General features: G+C 50.7%; 1 protein-coding gene across 1 annotated transcript; it reads right to left on the reverse strand.

The window, feature by feature from the left end:
* Positions 1 to 1,373: 1,373 nt before the first annotated feature.
* si:dkey-199f5.8 (beta-1,4-galactosyltransferase 3) lies at positions 1,374 to 24,493 on the reverse strand. Its single transcript, XM_064304864.1, has 7 exons — positions 24,260 to 24,493; positions 11,902 to 13,282; positions 8,978 to 9,213; positions 6,633 to 6,820; positions 5,667 to 5,789; positions 4,937 to 5,041; positions 1,374 to 3,754 (listed from the first exon to the last, which is right to left on the reverse strand). The coding sequence occupies exons 2-7, from the start codon at positions 12,182 to 12,184 to the stop codon at positions 3,538 to 3,540; spliced, it is 1,152 nt and encodes a 383-aa protein (XP_064160934.1). The 5' UTR covers positions 12,185 to 13,282; positions 24,260 to 24,493; the 3' UTR covers positions 1,374 to 3,537.
* Between the last annotated feature and the right edge of the window lie 988 nt (positions 24,494 to 25,481).

Below are 25,481 nucleotides of genomic sequence, written 5' to 3' on the forward strand. Positions count from 1 at the left end.
GCCACCATGTGGCCAACTGGCACCATATTAACTGGGCTTGCACTTACTCTAACCCTCTGCAAAGCTCCAAGGTTTGGTGAGTTTTTTCTTACAACATTCAAAAAGGAATGCCTCCTGAACACATCACTGCAAACTGCGTGCCAAAACATAAAACAGGGGAGATGTCATTCCTGTGTTTTACAACAAAAAAAAGTCTAAATTGTGGGAAATGCAATACGGCAGACTTTTTCAGTTCTAGAGGCAAATTAATTTCTTGTGAGGAGGTACATCTATGTACCAGATTTTGTGACTACTACCGTGTTTACACTTGGTTTTAAAATGCGTCTTGGACGATCGGATCACAAGTGGACAGCGCTAAATACAAGCGAAACGACCACCGAGACGCATTGTGATCCGATCACTCAAACCACTTGCCGAGGTGGTCTGGGACGCATTTGGCCATATGTCTTTTGTAGTGTAAACGCCAATGCGTCCTGATGCGTCCCCGACAAGGACGCAACAGGAAAATACGTCATCGATGCAGGACGTGGTGGTTTTGGTTACAGCGCGCCAACGCTCGGAAAAAATGGAGAGGAGCACCGATGTATGTGTTTGGAGTGCAAGTGAAACCAGATGCCCGAACATGTATATCAGTTCTTGAAACATATTTTTTGTTTTCTTAGCTAGCCCGTGCGAAACAAATCTGGCGACAGACTGACGTAATAACTGCGTAATATTATTATTACAATATTATTACAGACTGACGTAATAACTTCCTAGCGGAAGTGCCGTAGGCAGCAACTGAACACAAGTGGTCGGCTGGGCTGGACACCTTGGAGACGCGCGACGGACACGGGTGTGAACGGCGACGTGTCTCGGTTGTCCACTTGCGTTCGGATCACCGAAAAACGCGCTTTAAAACCAAGTGTAAACAGGGTCCTCATGTCAAGAGTCCTGAGAATTGGGGCTATATTAACAGGGTTTACACATAGTACTGGTCACTAAGTATGCTAAAGTTGTTGAGTAGTAGTAGTAGTAGTAATAATAATAATAATAATAATAATAATAATAATAATAATAATAAATAAATAAATAAATAAAGAATAAAAAGCAGAACAAAAACAATAGAGTTTCCTAAATAATAATAATAATAATAATAACAATCATTGCGACATTAACCAAGGGCCGACTGGAAGACTGTTCAGGAATCAGGTGAGACCTGAACATCAAATGCTGAAATTCATCCATGCTTCCTTGGTGCTGAAATATTGTCCATCATCACATACTGCAATCCTCCCTAGACATAGATGGAGGCATGCATGTGCACACACACACACACACACACACACAGACAGACAGACACACACATACACACAGCACTGTAACCACACAGGTATGTACTTATTGTTTATTAATCATCATTTTAAGGCCACTCTGAACTTGAAGAAATAAAAATCACATTGTCCTACTAAAATTTTTAACAATTTTTTTTAAAAAGCACCACCTTTCAAACAGGATCAACCTTTTGGAAGCCAAAGCCTAAACGGCACATCCCAGGTAATTGTAAGAATTATTACCATGACAACAAGCCTCCGCTGGGACATGTAGGTTAGGCTTTAAACATCTACTCACCATGACTATTCACATCAGGCACATCCCACCCACCCCCAGAAATATTCTGGGAAATTAACAGTGCCACTGTTCACTAACCCTAGCAGTGGTAACCGGTCTCTTTCATACATGCAACGGCAATCCCTGCTGCTAGACAACTGTGCTACATGTGCTAGCCCACTCATTCGCCCAGGCACTCGGTTGATTGGTCGCTCTCTGGCTCACTCACTCGTTCACACGCTAGCTCGCTCACTCGTTCACACGCTAGCTCGCTCACTCGTTCACACGCTAGCTCGCTCACTCGTTCACACGCTAGCTTGCTCACACGCTAGCTCGCTCACTCGTTCACTCGCTAGCTCGTTCACACGCTCACACGCTAGCTCGTTCACACGCTAGCTCGCTCACTCGTTCACACGCTCACACGCTAGCTCGTTCACACGCTAGCTCGTTCACACGCTAGCTCGCTCACTCGTTCACACGCTAGCTCGCTCACTCGTTCACACGCTAGCTCGCTCACTCGTTCACACGCTAGCTCGCTCACTCGTTCATACGCTAGCTCGCTCTCTGCATAGCAGCTTAATGTGCAACGTCACCAGACTCCACAGTGGAAAAACCACCTTGTCTGCCTGCCTGGCAGTCCACGTCCCAGTGCGAGCGACCCCGCCCTGACGACACCCTATCGGTGTCTTCACACGCATGACCTTTGACCCTGCAGTGGCACAGCAGGCCCGCAGCCGTCCCCCCGGAGACTGGAGGCCGAAGTGGGACACCGCACTGGAAGAGGAGACTCTCCCGGGAACCCCTGATGTGAACCGTCAGTTTGAAGGGTGGTGCATTTCTCATCTCGCTGCTCTCATTCGGCAAAGGCAAAGTACACAACACGTACAATCAGAGGTGGGGAGGCACCGGGGAGGGGGGTGGTGTGATTAGCACTGTGCAAAGCAGAAATCTGACTGAGACCATAAACGTAAAGTCACGCTGGAGCGACAGACTACGCTCTGCAAAATCATTGAGCTTCTCCTTCACAGAATTCCTTCACGTGGGGGGGGGGCTGTGACTGGGAAAGTCTGTTTGAGCCATTGCCCGTGACATTCTTCCAGTTGGCAGTTCTGTGAATGTTAAAATCATCCTGTCTGTTTATTTTTTTTTTTTAGTGGAGGAGACAGACTATAACTTGCGCCAGATAATAAAATACAAAATTACCCAAAGCGTCAGCGTCTTGTGCAAAGCACCCTGCTGGAATGGCTTTCAGAATAGCAGCCAGCCCACCGCATGGAAGTACAGACTAAAAGATCAGGATTTTATTCTGTGATTTGATCAGAAGCAAAAACAAAAAAAAAAGAACTAGACCAGGCCAGTCAGGCCTATGTGCTGTATGAACCACCCCTACCCCTCAAACATGGACCCAGACTTAAAGAGAAAGACAAACAAAATGCGAGATTTAAGGCAACAGAGGCGTAAAACAGCTACACCACCAAGCTGTGGATATGAAGAGTCAGTCTCCGTCCCTCCAAAGTCTTTTCACGAGAATCGTCCCTTAAAATGCCGCTGGGCTACAAACAGCTTGTGTGGAAGTAGGAGTAGGCGGCAGCCAATGGAAATCCAGTTCCTCTGGACCTCTTCTGGGAAAGGCAGGGGTGGGGGTAAAGAGAGCGCCCCCTTGAGGCTTTAGAGAAGAAAGGGTAAGACAGGACACACGGGATACCCTCTGGGCGGTGCAGTCTCTGTGCGTTCGCTACGCCCCCTCCTGGCCAAAGCCCCGCAACTGACGTGTTAGGGGAAGATGTGATCCGGGGAGACAGAGAGAAAGAAAGGCGATTGGCTGAAAAAGGGTCCAGTCCCTCTCCAATGTATTCTCTCACCCCACCCACATTTGCAGTCTGAAGGTGGGGGGGGGGGGGGGGTTGGCGGAGGCGGGGCTGGGCTCCCCAGGGTCGGTTTTGGGGCTCAGTGTCCCTTCACCAGGGAGTCCGGCTGCCCGTCTGCCAGGCTGGGGGCAGCGGGGGCAGCGGAGGCGGCGTGCCGCCGCAGGCCCGTCTCCGTGCCGATGTGGACGGTGATGTTGGTGTAGAGGGGGAGGTGCTCCCGGCTCACGATCTCGTACTGCGCCGTGTTCATGCCGTCCTGCTTCCAGGTCTGCCGCGTCTTCGCCAGCATGTTGAACCTGCAGGGGGGGAGAGAGGAAAGCCATTATCACTGCCGGGAGAAAGAGAAACCACCCATCACGACCAGAGAAAGAGAAACCAGCCATCACTACCGGAGAGAGAGAAACCTGCCATCACGACCGGGAGAAAGAGAAACCAGCCATCACTACCGGAGAGAGAGAAACCAGCCATCACTACTGGGGAGAGAGAAACCTGCCATCACTACCGGGAGAAAGAGAAACCAGCCATCACTACCGGATATAGAGAAACCTGCCATCACTACTGGCACTATCGGAGAGAGAGAAACCACCCATCACGACCAGAGAAAGAGAAACCACCCATCACTACCGGACAGAGAGAAACTAGCCATCACTACCGGGAGAAAGAGAAACTAGCCATCACTACCAGGGAGAGAGAAACCAGCCATCACTATCGGGAGAAAGAGAAACCAGCCATCACTACCAGAGAAAGAGAAACCTGCCATCACGACCGGGAGAAAGAGAAACCAGCCATCAATACCGGGAGAAAGAGAAACCAGCCATCACTACCAGGGAGAGAGAAACCAGCCATCACTACCCGGATAGAGAGAAACCTGCCATCACTACCAGGAGAAAGACAAACCTACCCGTCACGACCAGAGAAAGAGAAACCACCCATCACTACTGGGGAGAGAGAAACCAGCCATCACTACCGGAGAGAGAGAAACTAGCCATCACTACCAGAGAAAGAGAAACCAGCCATCGCTACCAAGGAGAGAGAAACCAGCCATCACTACCGACGAAAGAGAAACCAGCCATCACTACCGGGGAAAGAGAAACCAGCCATCACTACAGGGGAAAGAGAAACCAGTCATCACTACCGAGAGAAAGAGAAACCAGCTATAACTATCATGGAGAGAGAAACCAGCCATCACTACCGAGGACTATTGCACCCAGTAAGATTACAGGCATTACTCTATACAAACACTGGACTATTGCACCCTGTAAGACTGAGTGCATTACTCTATACAAACACTGGACTATTGCACCCTGTAAGACTGAGTGCATTACTCTATACAAACACTGGACTATTGCACCCTGTAAGACTGAGTGCATTACTCTATACAAACACTGGACTATTGCACCCTGTAAGACTGAGTGCATTACTCTATGCAAACACTGGATGCTTCCAGTGAAAGTGTTCGTGTGCAGAAGGAGCTGTACCTCCGGGGGTTAATTTCGTTGCCCTGGTCCAGCTTGTGTTTGATCATCTTATAGCGCCCCACGTTCAGCGCTGGCCGGGCGATCAGCATCCCGCCCAGAGACACCCTGAGGGGGGGGGGGGGGGAGAGAGAGAAGGTGGGAGGAGGGGAGAGAGGGGAGGAGAGAGAGAGAGAGAGAAGGGGGAGAGGGAGAGAGAGGGGAGAGAGAGGGAGAGAGGGGGAGGGAGAGAGAGAGAGAGAGAGAGGGGAGGGAGAGAGGGGGAGGGAGAGGGAGAGGGAGAGAGGGGGAGGGAGAGAGAGAGAGAGAAGGTGGAGGAGGAGGGAGACAGAAAAAGGGTGTAGGAGGGAGAGAGAAGGTGGAGGAGGAGGGAGAGAGGGGGAGGGAGAGAGAGAAGGTGGAGGAGGAGAGAGAGAGAGAGAGAGAAGGTGGAGGATGAGGGAGACAGAGAAATGGTGTAGAAGGGGGAGAGAGAGGGAGAGCAAGGAACAGAAAGACCAAAAATGAGAGAGAGGGACAGAGAGAGAAAATGAAAAATAAACAGAGGAATAGAGGAAGACAGAGAGAATGGGAGAAAGCAAAAAAAGAGAGAAAAACAGGTCAGCTTTGATCCAGAGCACTGCAGAAGACTGTATCTGCTGCTTCTCATGCATACGCTGCATTTCAAACAGCGTTTTTTGCGTTTCCCATTCTTTCCCTTCGCCCCTGCGTGGGACGGCTCTTTGGCACTCACCGGATTCCGATGTCATCGTCCTCACCCCCCCAGCCCCAGTAGTTATTCGGGAATCCGTTCATCTTGAGGTACTGCGTCGGGGTCAGGGCTGACACGCCTCCAAAGTAGCTCTTATAGGGCAGCCTAGAGGGAGAGCGGGACAGAGAGCGGGGTGAACACGCGCTGGTAATGCGCACAGCGCCAGCTCTGCACTGAAGGATCACTGAGCGCTCAGATAACAAAGCAAGCAGGGAAGGGCGCACACAGACGACCACAGTGACCTCCTTAAGACCAGGAGAGAGGTAAGCTACAGCAAGCTGCAATGAATGACACACGCACACACACACACGCACACGCACGCACGCACGCACAGACACACACACAAACACACACGCACACATGCACGCACACACACACACACGCACGCACGAGCGCACAAACACACGCACACACACACGCACGAGCGCACAAACACACACAGACACGTGCACACCCACACATCACTGATTTGTCCAGGAGAATCCCAGACATTTGGATGTGTGCACTTAAACATCCACTTACACTAAAAAATGCCATAGGGGATCCTTCCTTATAGGGGGAGAGGGGATCCGTATAGGGGGAGAGAGGGTTCTTATAGGAGCTCCTTACAGGGGGAGAGGGCACCCTTACGGGGATCTTTATGAGAGTGGCCACCCTACAGACAGGGCCACGGCAGCCATATGCACTTTTAGGCTAAATCTGTTTCACACAGACATTTTCCTCTAAAAAAAAAACCCAGGGATGAAGCAGAGAGCAGAGTCACATGACCAGGCCAGCTGTGAGAAACCCTCCCCTGAGAGGTGCGAGGAGGGAGACAGACAGACAGACAGACAGACAGACAGAGAGAAATACACAGAGACCGATCTCAGCACAGATTCAGACAGAACTACAGACTGACACATACAGCCAGAAGGACAGACGGCGAGGGAGATGGAAAGCGAGACTGACTTGTAGCCGAACTTGTCCATAGCGATGGCGGCGTGTTTGGGGTGGGCGTCGCAGACGTAGGTGTTGCGGTCGTCCTCGGGGATCAGGTCCACGTCGTGGAAGAAGAGGCAGTCCCACTCCTCCTCCCGCATGGCCTCCCTGAACCCCACGTTCATCAGCTTGGCCCGGTTAAAGGTGTAGTTCCCCTCCTTCACACATGCACACAGGAGCGCACACAGGCATACACACACACACACATACATACACACGCACGCACACACACACATACATACACGCACACACACACACACACAAGCACACCAGGACAAACAGGAACACGGTTACCACCATCATTACGCCGATCATGCGCCTTTTCTGAAAAGAATCAGGCCCATTCTTACTCAAGGATCCCCAGCTGGAAACAACCGACGTCAGCCAGGGGGTCAGCCATGATTCATGCAAACTTATAAGCCACACGGCCAAGGGTACTTGGATCCAGACCAGCGGTGGATCAACCAGTGCTGGTAACTAATGTCAAAGGTATACAGCACAGTGCTCCCTTTATCCCTCACATCAGCACAGTATACATACCACCGCAAGTACTATATTTTTTCCACATTCCAGCCTTGCCAACAGTAGGCCTGTGATATTTTAATATGCGTTTCCTTCCTATTTCTAAGCAAAAGACCTCTTCACTACTCTGAATCAGATCAGAAATTCTGACCATCAGAATTATAAAATTACACCATGACCACACAACGTTGTTTTTTTTATTAAACCGTAGTTTCTTTAAAATGAAATGTAATACTACGTTGACACTGCATTATAAAACCAATTCACTCTGCAACAAAAAAAAAGGTAAAAGGCTTGTCTGACTGTGGATTTAAATAAGCAGATTAACCAAACGCTTAACGCGGGTATTTTTGAACAGCAAAGGGCGCAGCAATTTGCTTTTCCGTCACCAGAGGGCAGTATTGATCTAACCGCTTCCTCCTTCAGCCAGTAAACTGCAGACTTCGGAAATTACAGCGTTCAAGCGGTCGGCTGTCTTTGTGTGTCATGTGATACGGCTCGGTCGAAGGTGGCAATCAAGTAAGAAAAACACAGACTGACTCGTTCCTTCTAGGGTGTAAGATTCGATCCTTCGGGCCATTACGCAAAAAACATCAATAAGAATAGTCTTAAAAATAACGAATTAACGTCGACAACACCCCCATATTTAGAATGTAATATTGGAGGTTTTGATGGAACTATGATAATGTAAATGCTGATTATGTTTCATTGAGCTGTAGATTGGTATGTGGTTTGTATGTCAGAATCTACTATAGCACGCATGCGATCCGGCACAATTTACATCAGTTTTAATCGCAATTTATAGGACTAGTCACATAAGTAAGATTCAAGTAGAATATTTTTGATCAGAATAATAAGACAAGTCTATATCCAGCTTTTATTTTAATTTGAACTAATAATCATCATCATCAATGTGATTATTAACAAGAATGGTATTCTACATCAAATAATGGAACACCTGATTCAGGGAAGTTTAAAATATATTGTGCTTTAATAAATACAAATTCAGTAGAGTAACAAAAAATAATGAGTGAAAAATCGATAATTCCACTTTTAATCCATTCATAAAAAAAGGAAGAGACACTATTAAGTTAGGCCAGGTGGAGCCCGCCATTAATCTGCATTGTAATTGGCCGTATTATTTGTTGGATATTTGTTTGTTTTTTTCCTGGTGCTGCACCACTTTAATCGTGAATTAATAGCACGCAAAAGTTTCCTCCAACACACCGTTTTTTTCTTGTCCCACCCCATGCCAAAGGCTGGTGTGGCATTTTTATTAAAAGGTGTTAAACGATGTTGTCACACGCCGGTGTGACACCCCTGGGGGGGGGGGGGGTTGGGCGGAGGGAGAGAGAGAGAGAGAGGGCGTGCACTCACACCAACACAAAATCAAAATAAATAAATACCTTCACCCTTCCCCCTTCCCCCTCAGGCGTTCCGGGCGGAAACAACAAACTAAAACAGCATATCAAAACGCCGAAGGCAAAAGAAAGTAACACGGAGTGACAGCTTTGTCAGCTCGTCGCCGGTTGGCCAGCCCGCTTTCTCAGCTGACCAGCCTCGCTGCGTTCCAGCGGGGTCTCTCTCTCGTCCCTCGTGCCCGGAGAGACGAAACTCAAAACGGGGCACACCGCACGGCGGAGAGGAACACGGCTTTAAGCACCCGGGCTGACTAGTTAACACAGCCCAGGTGCGTGTGCCCTCCCTCCCCCACCGGCAGGCGTGGCCAGGACCAGGCCGTTTCCCCAGCGGACCGAACGCTACACGTTTAAGTCTGTGGGGAGCAGACGCACCTGGTGGATGACGTAGATGGCGTAGTTGAGCTGCTGCCTCTGGAGGAAGGGGTGCAGGTAGTACAGGAGGAACTTGAGGTGGTGCTCCCTGCTTCTGTGGGGAATGATGATGGCGGTGCGGTGGCGAGCCTCGCAGTTGGGCGGCCGGTAGCGCCCCCCCCTGACGACCAGTGGGTTCTTCCGCTCCACCTCAGCGAGGGTCAGGCCGGAGGGGAAAGTGACATGGATCGGACCACCTGGAAATTTGTGGGGGGGGGGGCTGGGTTTGAGTGACTAGTGAACAATCAGACAGGCAGGAAACATTGCTAAATACTGTGACTCCGGAAGCTCATCTTTGAGCTGTCCGTCCATATCTGAAATACCAGCACTGCCTATTCGAGTCTGACAAGTTCAAAGAAATGACAACACGAGCCTGGCGGGAGGGGGGATGGGTGGGGAGGCAACTATCTTGGCAGGAACATCTGCCATCTTTAAAGCACGGCTGGTCCCAGATTAACCCGTCTCTCTGCCATCTGACCAGGTCATTCGGACAGAGACACTGCTTTCAATTTCTGTGGTGGTCCAGATTTAGGATTAGCAGCTGTCCAGATAAAGGGGGCTGGGGGGGGAGGGGGATTAAACTGATTTGTCTTGTTGAGATGGAAGAGAAAGAGAAAGAGACAATAGAAGGAGAGAGAGGCGGAGAATCAAACAACGAACTGTGGGGTGAATGTGTTGTGTAACAATGGAAACCCAAAGACAAAGAGCTTTTGGGCCCTGACCCGCCCAGAATGTCCCGGTAAAGAAGTGATTTTTCATCTCGGTGCTTAATGCCTCCCTGTCGCCGGGCAGACTGAAGCTCAGGCACAATGCACGTGATTGGACGAGGGGATGCTCGAGTCTGGCGGGCTGTGTTCTTATTGGGTTTGTGCAGGTGCAGTACCCCTGGCTGCAGGGCTGTTCTAAAAGCACCAAGAGGTCAGCAAACTCTCGCTCTCTCTGCAGCACACCAGCTGTTAAGGCCAGAGTTTATGTTTTTTTTTTTTTTGTCTTGTTTTTGGAACACGAGCACATGCTCTGTCTGTCGGCCGCTGATCCTCTTCGGTTTAAAAAATTAATGTTTTTTTGTTGTCAGTTACATAAAAGCAGAGTAACACAGCAGCATTTGCTTCACAGTTAAGCAGAAGATCTGCAGAGTCACTGCATCACTGCGCAGTCACTGCATCAGTCACTGCATCACTGCATAGCGGAACAGCAGCCTGGAGCAGCCTGGCGTTCCCAGCATTCCCGACACAGAGCGGCCCGGCGTTCCCAGCATTCCCGACGCAGAGCAGCCCGGCGTTCCCAGCATTCCCGACACAGAGCGGCCCGGCGTTCCCAGCATTCCCGACGCAGAGCAGCCCGGCGTTCCCAGCATTCCCGACACAGAGCGGCCCGGCATTCCCAGCATTCCCGACGCAGAGCGGCCCGGCGTTCCCGCGCAGGCGGCTGCGTTATCCAACTCGCATGCCGGCCAGCGTCCGCGAGCCTCCCGTGTCCCGCGCCGCCAAGTGGTCTACAGACGTGCGCGAAAGCAGTTCCGTGCGCGTACGAATTCCAGCGCTAACCCCGCGGCTCTCAATCCCGCGAGAAGCCGACAGAGAAAGCAGCCGTTAGCACTGTATGTTAATAAGCGTTAGCTTGCGTTTGCGGTCAGGAAGTGCAGTTGACTGCCGGAGGTAACACTGCTAAAAGACACGAGAAGCAGACAGAGAAAGCGGCCGTTAGCACTGTATGTTAATAAGCGTTAGCTTGCGTTTGCGGTCAGGAAGTGCAGTTGACTGCCGGAGGTAACACTGCTAAAAGACGATAACGTAGAACTAGCTTGTTTGCTAGCTGACAGCCAAACAGCTAGGTATAATTTCAAGTGGGGGGCCCAAACTGGGAAAAAAACGGTCTTTACAGTTTTGTAAAGAAAGCTTTTGTACTAGGATTCTATGCAAAAACACGGCCACCTTCGTGGCAAAGCTGAGGGTCAGAGAGGTCTGGGTAGTGCTCATTAGAAGCGCATTAACAGCAGAAGACAGCAACAGCATCTCCTGTCGCTAACCGACGCCTGACATGCCATTTCCGTCGAGCGCATTCACAGTCACTGATGGTGAAAACAAAGGGCTACCGGGCAGCTCTATCGCACTGGTGCGGTCGGTAACCTTGCCTGAGTGGCTACGCGTTATACCCAGAGCTTCGCCGTAGTTCACGCCTTCTTCCGGGACACGATGAACGCGCCCGTTTTCGTTTTTGGCTCCGTCAAGCTTCCACGTCGCGACCCGAAAGCCGAGGACCGCCGAAGCCGTACCCCTTGGGGGGGGGGGTCGTAACAGCTGGTGGGGGGGCGGTCGTAACAGCTGGGCCCGGACACAGCCGGTCCCTCAGCCTGATCTCCTGATGCGATTTTACACCAGCTTTATCAGCTAAATAGATGAAGCATTAGCGCCATGCTGGTCTCCATTATGTAATGAACGCTGGAGGCCCCCGGAGTGCGCCCCCTGGAGGCCTGGAAGTATATAATGCATAAGTTCTGACCCAGTTCTGTGACAGTAAAGGCGCTTGCACAGTGTTGAAAAGAGGAACGGACGTGTACCCAGACGGACAGCCCAGGACTGTCGCTCTTCATAGTTGAGTGTACTCAAGGCATCCTCATTGCACACAAACCCCCCCCCTTTCTTTTATAGACAACATTTCCCATAATTCCTGCACGCAAATCTATTCACTACCACCACTTCCAGATATAGCAGCACATTTTTAAGGCTAAAACAACTGTGCTGTTAAATATATATAATATCTTCAAAAAAAATTTAAAATGTATTACTTTCCATTTCAGGAAGGTCCCCTTGTCACCCCCCCCCCCCCAATTTTTGGAAATTTGTCATCGACACAACAAGATGCGGATGAGCAGAGGGACTCACCGACCAGGGGGGACTTCTTAGGGCAGAAGGGCAGGTCCTCCTCGGACACCTGCGCCCTCCCCAGGAAGGACAGGTTGGCGTAGACGTCCCGGCCCGTGTGGTTGTGGAGGGAGGAGCCCGAGAGCCCCGCGCCGGGCCCCGCCGAGGCCTCCGGCCGCCGGAAGATCCGGAAGAAATAGGTCATCCTCTTCTGGTAGCCGTCCCGGGACAGCAGCGCCATGACGACCAGCTGCACGCCCAAAATCATCACCAGGAAGCGCCATTTGGACTGCAGTTTGGCCATGGCACCGCCCGAGCACTTAGCTTAGCCTAGCCTAGCCTAGCCTAGCCTAGCGCAGCGCACACAAACAAACGCGCCTTTCCAAAGGACGTCGCTACGGTTACGGCCTGTGCGGCTCGCGATCGGGCGGCAACGACGTGCGACGGAAGTCACGTTCGTCGTCGTCTTTTCTTCTTTTTGTTTGTTTTTCCCAGGTTCGGTTTTGTAATTGTTCGCCCTTTTTTTATTTAGTCGTTAGTTACGCCAGCCAGAAGCGTCCACGCGAGAAGTCTGAAGGGAAAGCCCGTCGGCGCAGGGCGTAGTCAGTGCGTAAAACGCGTCCGTTCTTAGACAGCAAGGCACTGGACCGGCTCATCAAGTGTTTCCAGGGAGAAGAGGAAAAAAAAAAACTGGTTTTGAGATGTGGAGAAGGAAACGGAGGGAAGAAGAAAAAATGCGGAGAGTCACATTCCTTTCGTTTTCGCGCAGGTTTTGCCGCTCCTCTGGTTTCGGACTGCGTCGGCCTCCCTCCTCATCCTCACGGCGCCCCCCGACGTCCCCGCTGAACCCCCCTACGCTCCCCTCCTCCCCCCCTCCTCAGGCCCTCCCATGCCCCATGCGCCTCCTCTGCTTAAACGCGTGCATGTGTGGCGCGGCGTGGCGTGGCGAAGCTCTCCGTCTCCTCCGCTCCGCCGTCCCCTCCTCCAGACTGCCAGACGACTCTGTGATAAAATACAGCTCTCTGCGACGCGGGCCAGCTGGACTGGGCCAGAAAGAAAATAAAAAGCACCAGACGTGCGAAGGATTGTGGGTGTCTGGCTGTCCAAATTTACTTTTTTTTTTTCCTTTTTCTTTTTTCCAGAGGCAGTTTGATTGCCCCCAAGTGTGTGTGTGTGTGTGTGTGTGTGTGTGGGTGCAAGGTTGAGGGTGTGTGTGTGTGTGTGTGTTGGGGGCGAGGGGTACGTGTGCGTTCGGGGTGGAGGAGGGGCAGAGAATGAGGGGGAGGTAGCCGCGCACAGCTATTGTTTCATTTTAGTCCCGTCGCCACGAAGACAGCCAATCCAGAGAGAAGGTCCGCCCTCACCAGGAGAGGGTCTCGGTCCGCCGCCAGGGAGTCTGTTTCTGAAAGACAGGAGGAGGGCGGGGTCAGCGAGTTAATCACTTTCATCCTCTGGGCTTTTTTTTTTTCCAGGCCGCAGATTCTCCAGAACTGTTTCCCCCAAAACAAAGAGCACTGAGGCGGCCACAGCAAACAGCCTGTGTTTACTCTCAGCTTTCATAGCACCACACAGCCCAGAGCGTCTGGATACTGCTACATGCTGGCACTTCTCTGGACCCCCCCCCCCCCCCCCACCCCGCCCCCGCCCCCGCCAAAGCGCCGATAGCACCACACGCGCTGCCAGATGGAGAATCGTGTTCAGGACTCAAACGCGCTGTTACCGGGGGAAACCGGGGGGGAAGCCCGCTTGGCGCAGCGGGAGCGCGGAGCAAATCCGCGGCGAGGCAGCCCGCTACGGCGAGGCGCTGGCCGCGACCTTTGACCTCTGGCGTGGCGGGGCGGCGGCGGGCTCGGGAGGGGATTTCGGCGAGCGGGGCTAATCCCCCCCAGCGCGGCGGTGTCAGTGCGTCTGCACTCGCAAATCAATTACTCTCCATTAAAACGGGCCGCGCGCAGAGCGCTAATCCTAATCCAGGACTGGGACAGAGCCGGGCGGGGCGGGGCGGCGAGCGTGGCGGGCCGTCGTGGCATGCGGCGGGAGAGGGTGACCGGGCGGGCGCGTGGCGAGGCGAGTGTCTGAGCGCGTGTGTCTGTGAGCGCGTGTGTCTGTGAGCGCGTGTGTCTGTGAGCGCGTGTGTGAGAGCACGTGGAGGAGAGCGTGTGTGTCTGTGCTCTACAGCCTGTTAGCGTTCGCTCTCTCTCTTCACAGCCCCTAATCCCCCCCTCCACCCCCTAGACGTGAAACCCTGTGGGGGCTCACACTGCAGCAATCGTTCCCTTTTTTGCCTTTTTGTTAATAAAAGCGTCTCTTTCTGTGAATAAATTCATCCCTTTCCCGAGCACTGGGCTTCTCGTGCTCGGTGAGGTGACCCGCCGGGGGCTGGCGGTAAGCGCGTGACGGGAAGGGGGGGCGGGAGAGTGAGACTCTGGCGCTGCAGCGAGCGAGCGCACGCGCGGGGTAGAGCGAGTGAGCGAGCGAAACGTGGCGGTTTGGACCACGTCCGCGTTTTCAGAGCCCACGACTGACCGGTGCTGCCCAGAGAACCACGTCCAGCCCAGCACACTGACCGGAGACCAGGGCCCCCCCGGGCGCCCTTCAGCCACCGCACAGCATTGTGGGTAATGCGTAGGCACTGCACGGGGGGGGGGGAGAGAGAGGGAGAGGGGAGGGGGGGAGTGAGAGGGGAGAGGAGGGGGGAGGAGGAGAGTGAGAGGGAGAAGAGAGGGGGAGGAGAGAGGAGGAGGGGGGGGAGTGAGAGAGGAGAGAGGAGGAGAGGGGGAGAGGGGAGGGAGAGAGAGAGATGGAAGGAGAGAGAGAGGGGTGCAGAGGGGGGAGAGAGAGAGGGGGAGAGAGAAGATGGAAGGAGAAAGAGAGAGAGAGGGAGAGGGGGGGAGAGTGAGAGGGAGGGAGAGAGGAGGGGGGAGAGAGATGGAAGGAGAGAGTGAGAGGGAGATGGAAGAAGAGAGAGAAAGAATGAGAGCTACAGTGGATGGAATAAAGCTTGCTGGGTTCTCTCTCCCCCCTCCCCCCTGGTTGGCCTCGTAGACCTCATTTAATGTTCAGAATTCAGCCAGGTATTAAAGCCCTGGCAAGACTGCCAAAGCAAATAAAATCTGCTTCCAACATTTTCTCTCTCTGCTCTCTCTCTTCTCATAGCAACCCCCCCTCCTCCTCCTCCTCCTCCTCCTCCTGCGTCTCCCTCTTTCTGTCTGCCTCCTTCCCCAGCTGTGTGGCGCTCAGCTCTGTCAGGAAAAGCTTTTGGAACAAGGACAGCAGCCTCTTCTGCCTCAGGCACTGGGATATATATATGCACACACACACCCACACACAGACATGCACACGTGTACACACACACAGACACGCGTACGCACACATAGACACACGCACACGCACAGGCATGCACATGCGCACACACACGCGCACGCAAACACACACATATAGACAACTCACACACACGCACACATACACGCACATCCAATGGCAGGCTGCAGGAGGCTTGCTCCCAGTCGGGCCCATATGATGAATATGGTCTGGCTGTGGGACTCCTCCCCCTCCCCCCCATTCCCTCCCTCCCTCCCCTCCCCCCCCAAACGCTCAGAGAGGCCATAGAATGAGAGCAAGTGGGCGAGCCAGTCAGAGAGGAGAGAGATGGAGAGAGAGAGAGAGATGAACTGAGAGGGTGAAAAAATAAATAAGATGGAGAGAATGAGAGTAAGAATGCAAAATGAATGTTTGAGAGTCAGAGAGACAGAAAAGCATTTGAACTGAAGTTAAGAAAGTGAGAGAAAGAAAAGAGAGAGAGAGAATGAGAGAGCGAGAGAGAGAGAGAGGGGAAATATAACACTAACACATCTGGTCTACATCAGTCAGATCTGGGGTAGTGAAGAGAGGGAAAGAGGGAGAAAGTGAAAAGAGGACAAAAGCCGAAACGTTCACTTTCTGCCCGTCAAACGGCGGGCGTGGCGTGCCCGCGCAGCGCCAGTCTCCGCTGCCTGCCCGCGTATCCGGGGAGAGGGCCTGGCCATCGCCACGGAAACGCAACGCCACGCAAACAGGCGTCCGCGCCAGGCGTGGTTTACACCCGCGGGGTCGCTGGCCGATCGCCAGGCCCTCTGCCCGCCCAGCCCCTCCAGCGCTGGCAGGAGGGAGTGAGGGGTGGGGGGTGGGGTGGGCGGGGGTAAGAAGGGGAGACCGCCGGCTCCTCCTCAGCATCAGCTTTCCGTCTCAGGCCACTTCCTGCGCTCGCAGTAACAGCCGAAGATGATCTGAAGATCAGATTGCAGACTGCAATCGAAAAGAAGCGGAATGCAAATACAAACACTCACAGATATTTTCATACTGAGTGAGTGTTTGCGTACACACACACACACACACACACACCATTTTTACTTAAAAAAATGAAACTGCCAGTTTGTGCTCTGAGACTATACTCGTGGCCCAGAAGTAAGAATGGTTTTTTTTTTTTGTCTGAACTTCCATGTCAAGTGACTCCTACGCAACATCTTTATTTACACAAGCCTCATAAACACATTACATCAAGGAAATCTCTCCGAGTTGTATCTTATTACTACGTGGCTTCTAGGGATAATATCTATGGGACTCGGGTGGCCAGATCTGAGAGACAGCCCAGTGACGCACGCTGAGTCATCAGACTCTAAACAGCACCCATGTGGGGGGCTGTGGGTGGGCCTGCTGGTTATCCTGTTAATTAATTACACACACGGTGTTTGCCAACAGCACAGCAACCTGAATTCCGCGCAGCACAGGAGACCTGAAACCCTGAATTCACGGCTCAGAAGGGCGTTCCTGACGGGATGTGGCATTTCCAGCTGAAACACCGCAACGCTCCAATACGTCCCAGCTAACGAGGAACAGCTGGCAACCCGCGTCGCAGCGAGAAACGATACGAGAGTCTGAGGAGAACTGGCACACACACACACGCTCACACGCTCACACGCTCACACGCTCACACGCTCACACACACACACAAACACACAAACACGGGTCACCGTCTGAGCCTTTCACACTAACGTCAACAAGCTCACCGGTCACGTTTAAACTCACATCAAACTAACACACCGCCACTACTACGGTGTAAACATATTCACATTCCATTTGTGAGCTCAGTTTTCGGGACCGCCAGCCACACAGTCCACATGGAAACCTGGGTGTGGAGCACAGCCGCTCCCTGTCGCTCCCTGCCACTCCCAGCCGCTCACAGCCGCTCCCTGTCGCTCCCTGCCACTCCCAGCCGCTCCCTGTCGCTCCCTGCCACTCCCAGCCGCTCCCTGCCACTCCCTGCCACTCCCAGCCGCTCACAGCCGCTCCCTGTCGCTCCCAGCCGCTCCGATGCCGCTGGACACGATCCCGGGCTCAACGGAATGCTCCGACTTTCCTCGGAAATCCGATCCGTTTTACTTGTGCAGCGCTTTTTACAGCAATCTGTCCCAAAGACGACGACGCTTTACAGTGGCAGCAGAAAAAGAGTAACAACAAAAAAATAAAATAACCAGGCCTGAACCCCCAAATACCAAGCATATAAGGTTAAAAAAAACAACTCACAGTGGGCGGGGGGGGGGTGGGGGACCCCTCAAACGGCAGAGAGGGAAAAACTCCCCAGTTGGAAGAAATCTGGGGAGGAACCCGGCCGTAGAGGGGGAGCCCATCCTCAGCTGGCTGGCCCGGTGTGTGTGAGCCAGTGAGAGCTCGGCATACGCAGGTCCCTTTCCCACAGCGCTAATTATCCTAACAAGTACAATTAAGCAGTCACCTGCACACCTCTGTCAGACAGCGCGTACGGTCACCGTCCGGTTAGCCGCATGAGAACACACCCCGAACTGCGACGGCAGGTCTGGCTCCTATAACTGACCGAACCCGAGACCGGGGTTCAGGCCAGAGAAGAGAGGAGCCAGGCCGTCTTTCAGAAGAAGAAGAAAAAAAAAAAACATTTGAAAGTCTGAGACTCCGCAATTCACGCTATAGCTACTTTCAAGAACGCAATAAGACTGTTTCCGTAACAACGGATAGCCCTGTTTACTGCAGAGAGCCTGCATATGCTTCGGAATATTTTTTTTTAATGACGACGCGAATATCCTGGACAGCTCATCCCCGTCGGAGAATTTCACTCAATGAGTCAGAGACAGACAGGCTGTTTTAATGGACAGTTTGCACTTTCTGTTTTACTAAATGCTAAGCAGGTGATACAGTGTCTAGATTGCTAGCACTAGCTAGGCAGGGTAACGTAGGGGTACGCTACTGAGAGCAGCTGTGATCGATGACGGAGAAATCATGCAGTTAAAATGATATCCAGGGAGGGGGACTCCCCGGTACAGTCCACACAACAGCCAAACTGCCAGGAGAGCAGAGTCTCTGTGCTGCAGTCCCTTACCCCATCCGTCCCGGTCTGAGCACAGGGACACTTCAGGAGAGGACGGCAGACCATCTGCTCCCCTTTTTTTATATTTCGGGAGACCCTAAAAATTCCAAAGGTGCGATGGAGCGATATCCCATGGGACGGGCGGGGGGGGGGGGGGGGCCGAGGGCCGAGGACGGTCCAGCTGGAGGAAGTCAGACGGTTGCAGAGAGCAGCGGTCTCCAGTGAGGGAGTCGGGGGGGGATAGCTAAGCTAAGCTAACACTCGCAGACCGCGCATGAACCACGGGAAGAACGCCGCCCGTTAGGAGACGACAGGCAGAGTAAGACGGCTCTGTTTGTGTGGGCGGGAGGATTTAACCCACGCAACCAGTCCTGCATTTCCACAGGAGGAGCTCGCGAAGTCAAACGGCAACATTCCCAACGAAGGTGTAGGGCAGAGTCACCTGTAAGGTTCTCAGAACAGTGATGGGAAAAGCACAGAAGGAATGTACAAGTGCGTCTCTGTGGAGGAGCAACACAAAGGAACTGTTGACATTTACACTTCAGGCACAAAGCAGATGCTCTTATCCACAACAACTCACACAGCTCACATTCTTCCAGTCACAGTCCATTTATACAGCTGGACATTCACTAAACCAACTCAGCTTAAGCTCCTCGCTCAGAGGCGCAACCACTGTCCTCCGCAGGGGAGTTTAACCAGCCCCCTTCCCCCAAAAACACTCAGACATAAAGGTACGAAGAAATACCTTTTGCAAGCCAAAAAATATACAATGGGGTGACATTAGCTCAGGAGGTAGAGCGGTCTGGAGCTGCAAGGTTGTCGGTTCGATCCCCAGAGTTCTGAGTGTGTTGAAGTGCGCTTGAGCAAGACACCTAACCCCCCACTGTGAGTCCGAGTGTGTGTGTGTGTGTGTGTGTGTGTGTGTGTGCGAATGGGTGAATGAGAGGCATTCACTGTAAAGTGCTTTGCGCAGTTGTCGCAGGAAAATACACCGTATAAATGCAGTCCATTTAACATATCCACTTACAAATGTGCATTGCTGGCTAGGGGTAGAATTTTATGTACCATGCCAGGCACAAGCATTTTTTTAGGCACTTTTTAAATACCTTTTTCTCCCCCTGAGAGTGAACTGTACTTGATTACCTCCTACACAGTACTGTGCTGCCATGGAAATCAAAACAGTTGGCCACTTCCTGATCCGCGGTGAAGGCGACAGAGCAGACCGTATTCAGCCAAAAGCCATCCTGCATGACCACTTCCAGGGGAACCCCAGCAACCAGCACTTACAGCAAGTGCCGTTAACTTCCCGAATCACCAGGTTTCAAAATGGCCCCAGGCTTACAAAAAAAAAAAAGAGAAGAAAAGCGGCTGGAGGCGATGTTTCGTCTGTCGCAAAAATGTGGCGGTTTTACGTCAGCGGGACCAAGGGTGTTACCGGGACGACCGGTTTCCGTGTGAGGCAGGCCTCGGCCCCGGGTCCGCTGGAGGGGTAGGGGCAAAGCTAAGGCGGGTGCAGTTTAACCAGAGGCCCGGAGGTGCAGAAACTTTTAACAGGGTCCCGGGGCCCAGAGCGTCCTCAAACGCATTCCTCGCCCGGCGACCCTCCCGGCTCTCTCTCTCTCCTCTCTCTCTCTCTCTCAGGGCTACAGCGCGTAGGGCAGGCTGCCGTCCCTCCCCAGATCGTTCGCCCTCACCGTGCTTGTGCAGCACGCGCATTTCCACCCCCCCCCCCCCCATCACTACTGGGACAGCCATTACTGCTGCCGTGATCATAATCCAATGGGGTATCTTGGCGACGGGCACCGTGGGGACAGAAGCACATCCACTCATAACAAGCAAGGCACAAGCAGAGGCGAGGGAGGCCAAGGTGTGCCCTCCAACAGGGGCCTAACTTTAAAACATGCCCCCCCCCGGGGAGGGCGGCTGGTTGCCGAGACGACCTGCCGCGGTGATGGGGGGGGGGGGGGGGGGGGGGGGGGGGAGTGGTGCCTTCCGTACCCGGGATGACAGGCGTCACCCCAAACACACCCCAGCTCTTAAATTCTGCTTTGATTGGTTGATTGATCGATCGTACCTTTCCCTGATGGCTTCTGACTTACACATGAATGTTTAATCAGGAGAAGGACTCAGCCGTTCTTCACTTGTCATTTCGTCGACTCTGGAGACCATCGAGCGCTCCGTCTCCCAGCCTCTCAGCGGCATTACCCCGCCTTCTATCCACCCGTCCGCCATTTCTTTCGTTTTCTGAGATTCATAAATATACTTATTAGAGGTTTAGAAACAATCTGCATTTAAACTGCTAATGGACAAGCCGCTAAAAGTCACCGATGACATCACGTGGCAGCCATATAAATGAGGTCAGTGCGTTGGAAGTCAGGTGCTCGGGCAATTTCCTGTTTCTGTGAGGATGAACGCAGTAAAGGCAAACATAAAACATGACGATGTAAGAGGCACAATAATATCAGGGTCGTATATCATGATATTGGGCAAGAATAGCAGGAAACGTAGGCTACTTATTGGTATTGGTACGGATGCTGAGGCTAGGGCGATATGACAACGCAACACACGTGCGCCCGTGGCAAAGCATTTGCTGAACCACCAATTATAAATTAAGTGAAAACATCCTGCTCATAAAGTAGCCTTATCATAGTCACAAGAACCTCTTGCTCATTATTAATTTCTAATTTATTGTTTTACGGAAACCAAGCTGACAAGCGACGCAATACAGAGATCGAGTAGGCTACCTCGCCTGATACACGCTCTCTGCTTAAGAGCACGCTAGCTGAAATATTTTGTTGGAAACATTACACTTGTCCCATTTTTCCTTCGTGATTTAATGTCAGTTCATCTGCTTCCATGAATGTGGAGGCTTGGCCGCCGGCTGCAGTCCTGCTATGACACAAACAGGGTAACAGGAGCCAGCATGGGCAGACAGATATAAGGATTTCAGCCCAAAAAAGGCCAAATCACACATCCATTAAAAACCTTCCTGTCCCATTCTTTCATTTGTGCTGAAGCATCCCAAATCTGAATGGTGCTTCACTGCTGATTTCTGTATTTTACTAACCTTCACTTCAAAAATAATGGGACTTTGGTCCATAATGACAGGACCCTCAAATGTGGCTAACAGGGTTTTAAAAATAAATAAATAAATAAATAATACCTCAAACAAACTTCAAAAAGCCCACACTCGTAAATGTTCCTGAAGCAAAGGTACCCTTACAAAAGCTTTCAAAAGGAACGGGAACAAAAACAAAAAAAAGAAAAACCTGTTTTCAAAGCAGGTTGAATGCCAGGTTTTCAATGCCACTGTTGCCACCAACAGTTTTGAACAATGCAGGCCCCAGCAAAAGACAAACATGACGGCTCCCCGAACAACCTTCGGCTCACCTGCCCACCTGCCAGCCCTTTACGGCCCCATCTGTGGGAAAGAAACAGCGCCCCATCCCCTCCCCCTATCTATGTTAGCTAACTATTTACAGCTACAAGGAAATGGCAAGAATAGAGACACATAGAACTAAAGAAAATAAAAATGAGACAGAAATGAAAACATGCCATAGCAAAGAAAGAGAGAAAAATAAGCAGCTAGCGGAGGAAGGAGGCTTCCAAAGGTGTCTGTTCACCTGAAAATACAACTCTGTTCAATGCTGCAATACAAAAGAGAACTGGAGATCATGCGCAAAAGCTTTGGCAAAACTGAAAAAGTGAGTCGAGGATTAAGCCGCTCTCTATTCTCAATAGAACGACGATATGACCGTCACTGCGAAGACATGCAGGCTTTATACACAGTTAAACCACGCACCAACCATAAACCATGAACTAACCGTTAGCCGAGTGACAGCCGAATGCACATTACCGTGACAACGACTTTTGAGCTGCTTGAGCACATTTCTAAACCTGCCGTTCGATACTTGATATGCTGGATCTCAGAGACGAGAGCGGCCGTCAACGAACGGTCCCTTCCGAAAACATTCTAAAACCGTCTGGTCAGCTGACGAACTGCTGCTGCGGGCAGCTAGGCCAAGAAAAGTAGTTTTCACAGCTGCCAAGCGCGTAAGCTCAAACGACACTGCCTTCTGTAAAGCCGTCGCACAAGACACACACGCAAGCATAGAACGTGAAACGCAATTCTGCGGTGTTGTGACCATAACAGCTTTTTAATATTTGCGCCCACGACAACTCCCGCGATCACTAAAGTGGAACACATGGATGCTATGCCAAACCTGCAAAAATTTGCACACATTGCTTTTTTTTTTATTGCCACAAGACTGCTGGTTACAGGTGGGAGCCTAATCAAATCTGGATGGACAGACTTGACCCGTCAGTTCAAGGTTCCGAGAAAACCTTTGACAAAAGGAGCCAAGCCAGTCCAACGTTACTTCCTGAATCGGGTTGCTACAGGTTCATACTGCACATACTAGTCACCATTTGTAATAGCTGCTCAGAAATGTCAACAATGGGGCCAACTTAAAACAAGATTGAATCAAAACCTTGGGGCGCCTGTTCAATAACTATAGGCCTATACAGCAGAATGAAAATGATAATAATAACAAGCTTACCACAGATATTTAATTTCATACAGGGCGCAATTTAAATAATCGTAATTGTTATTGTTACTTTGGCCTGCACGTGCAGGCAAACTGTCCAAGATCAAAACTGCAGCCGGAATACAGTAAGCTACACAATATTCATAAAGGTAATTTTATAGATATATTAGGCCAATTTTATTATGTACATAACTACAACGTCTTGGCTCACTGCATGATAATGTTCTTCGATGGGAAACAATCAGAATACGTTTCTTTTATAGAAATTACGCCAGAGATAACATCAATGTGAATTAGCCTACTAGAATACAGACTTCGGCTGACAAACCAAATGTTCCTGGGGAACAAGTTCCCCTCGATCACCTCCCTTTTTACTGGTGGGAAGGAGGGACGTAGCCTACATGAAGCCTGGATTCACAATACCTCAGATCGTATTCTGTCGGACAGGGTAGGGGCTAGCAAGCGTAAACAGTTTGGGACTACATACTAAATACAGCAGTGTGTGTACAGCGTGCAGGCACCCGAACACGCCAAAGCCATGATCTGTACACATGCGTTGCTTTACGTTTTATAACAACGCACCTGGCACAAAATGCCAGAAAAACCACCAACTGATATAACAAGGAACTGTCTTTCAGTTTCAGTCTTGCAGGCCAAGAAAAAACAGTAACTTGTCATACTGCCGATGTGTACCAGCGATATCTCACAAACATAATTTAAAAGAGCCCACTACTGATATAGCCTAGCCAACGTTGCAAATCAAATATTACTTTTTTAAATAACTTTATGGTCATTCATAATACACAACAGACCAAATTGGGGGTACAAAATATCCCCATTGTGAATACAGCCTACGTCTACACGCCTTTAAAAAAAACTAGGAGTTATTGTTCGTTTTCAGGAGAGCACACCCTCTAGGCTACAGAACGGCGTTACTACTCAAATAAACATAGTTACATTGTGTCGAAAACAACACACGGTCGTCGCTAAAAAGCCGTCTTTCCAGAAATAAGGTTAGCTTGATGAATAGCCTACTTTGAATCTGATCACCAACCAAACATTTCGACATACCGCATTCGTGTAGTGGTAATCAACCCGGTTAGGCTACTGTACGAGATATATACACGTTAGACCGGATTCTAACTATTTAGAGCATTTATTGCCTACTTAGCAGCTGCAGTTACAATCACTTTGATGACTGGTAAGCTAAATACAAACGTCGGTAAAGAAAACTTATTATTGCGTGATAACAATAACACAACTAGCTAGCAGTGGTTTGTTAGCTAAACAGACGAATAAAGGAACAATCGAGGCATCTTAAGTCAAACACAAACTCAAGTCCAGAGTTCAATCGTATATAGCCTATAGTTCACTAAAGCACGCCAACAGCAAGTAAACGGGCTAAGTTGTTAGCCTAGTAGCAAAATATGGGCATGTGGCTTAATATTCGGCTTACGTGTTTTTCCTGGGTTTCTTCTACCCGGATCAACCGACGGAACCCTTCGCTTTTCGTCTCGCCTTCCTTCTTCACCTTGAATTGTACCTTCTTGTCTCACCCCTCCCGAATCCCGACTTGTGCTGATAAAAACCGACGAAGTTAAAAACGAAGCTTCATTACAGAAGCACAGGAAGTGATGTACTGCAACTGGGATGGTGACTGACTGACTGGCGACGGTGGACGCGCAACGTTTTTTCAAAGGGTTTTGTCATGTAGGCTACACCCCTCCCATATCCTCCATAGTCAACTTCATTCGCCCCATCCACTGCGTGCGTCGAAATTTCCATTAGCATCTCATAACCTAGCTGTGCGTGCTGGGGATTCAAAAGGCACCCCTGTGAACTTTAAAAACCATGCAAATCAAATCTGCCTTTAAACAATGTCGGAGGGGAGCTATTGTCTATTCCCACGATGAAGGATGATAAATGCAATTGTTTTTCTCAGCTCAGGTATTATTATTATTATTATTATTATTATTATGCTCTGGACTGTGTGTGTGTGTGTGGGGGGGGATGGGTCACTATCACAGCAAGTCACTATGCATTTTGATTACACATTTATCTTCTTGCCAGCAGACAGTCTTATTAAAAGTGACAGCCTACTTATGGGTCATCAGTCAACCAGACATGAAGGCTTGGAACCAAACTAATTACCTATTATAATCTATTTTTAATTCTGTCCCGGTTGCTTATTTTAACTTGGTACGTAGGCTATCTTCCCCCTTGAACCTATGAAGGTGCTGGTAGATACTCTGTAAGAAAATTAAATGAACATTATCGGCCAAATGTTCAGTGCATGACCACACATTTACACGTACCCGTGGCCGTAGCCCTTTAAAACAGCTGTATACATTAACTTTTCATAACACCCTCGGCATGTCTGTAACACTAAATGCTGCAGAGATCGAACTACAGCACAGAAAAGCCATTCTGGGTTAGCAGGCTCATCCGTTAGCACGTAGACAGCGGTATACTGTAAACTCGTTTAGTTTCCTAACTGTTAGCCTACTGTTTTTTTATCTGCGCGTTTGTTCTGCGTCGTATGCATGGCATTGCAGGAGCGGAATAAAAAAGTCCTTCAGGGACGATTAAGTGTCACAGTCACCAACAGTGTACACCAAATTTAAATTTCACAACCATTACATATGAGTGTAACTTACTGATATTCACAGATCAGTTGA

Source organism: Anguilla rostrata, chromosome 1, assembly GCF_018555375.3.
Source record: "Anguilla rostrata isolate EN2019 chromosome 1, ASM1855537v3, whole genome shotgun sequence".
NCBI classification, from domain to species: Eukaryota; Metazoa; Chordata; class Actinopteri; order Anguilliformes; family Anguillidae; genus Anguilla; species Anguilla rostrata.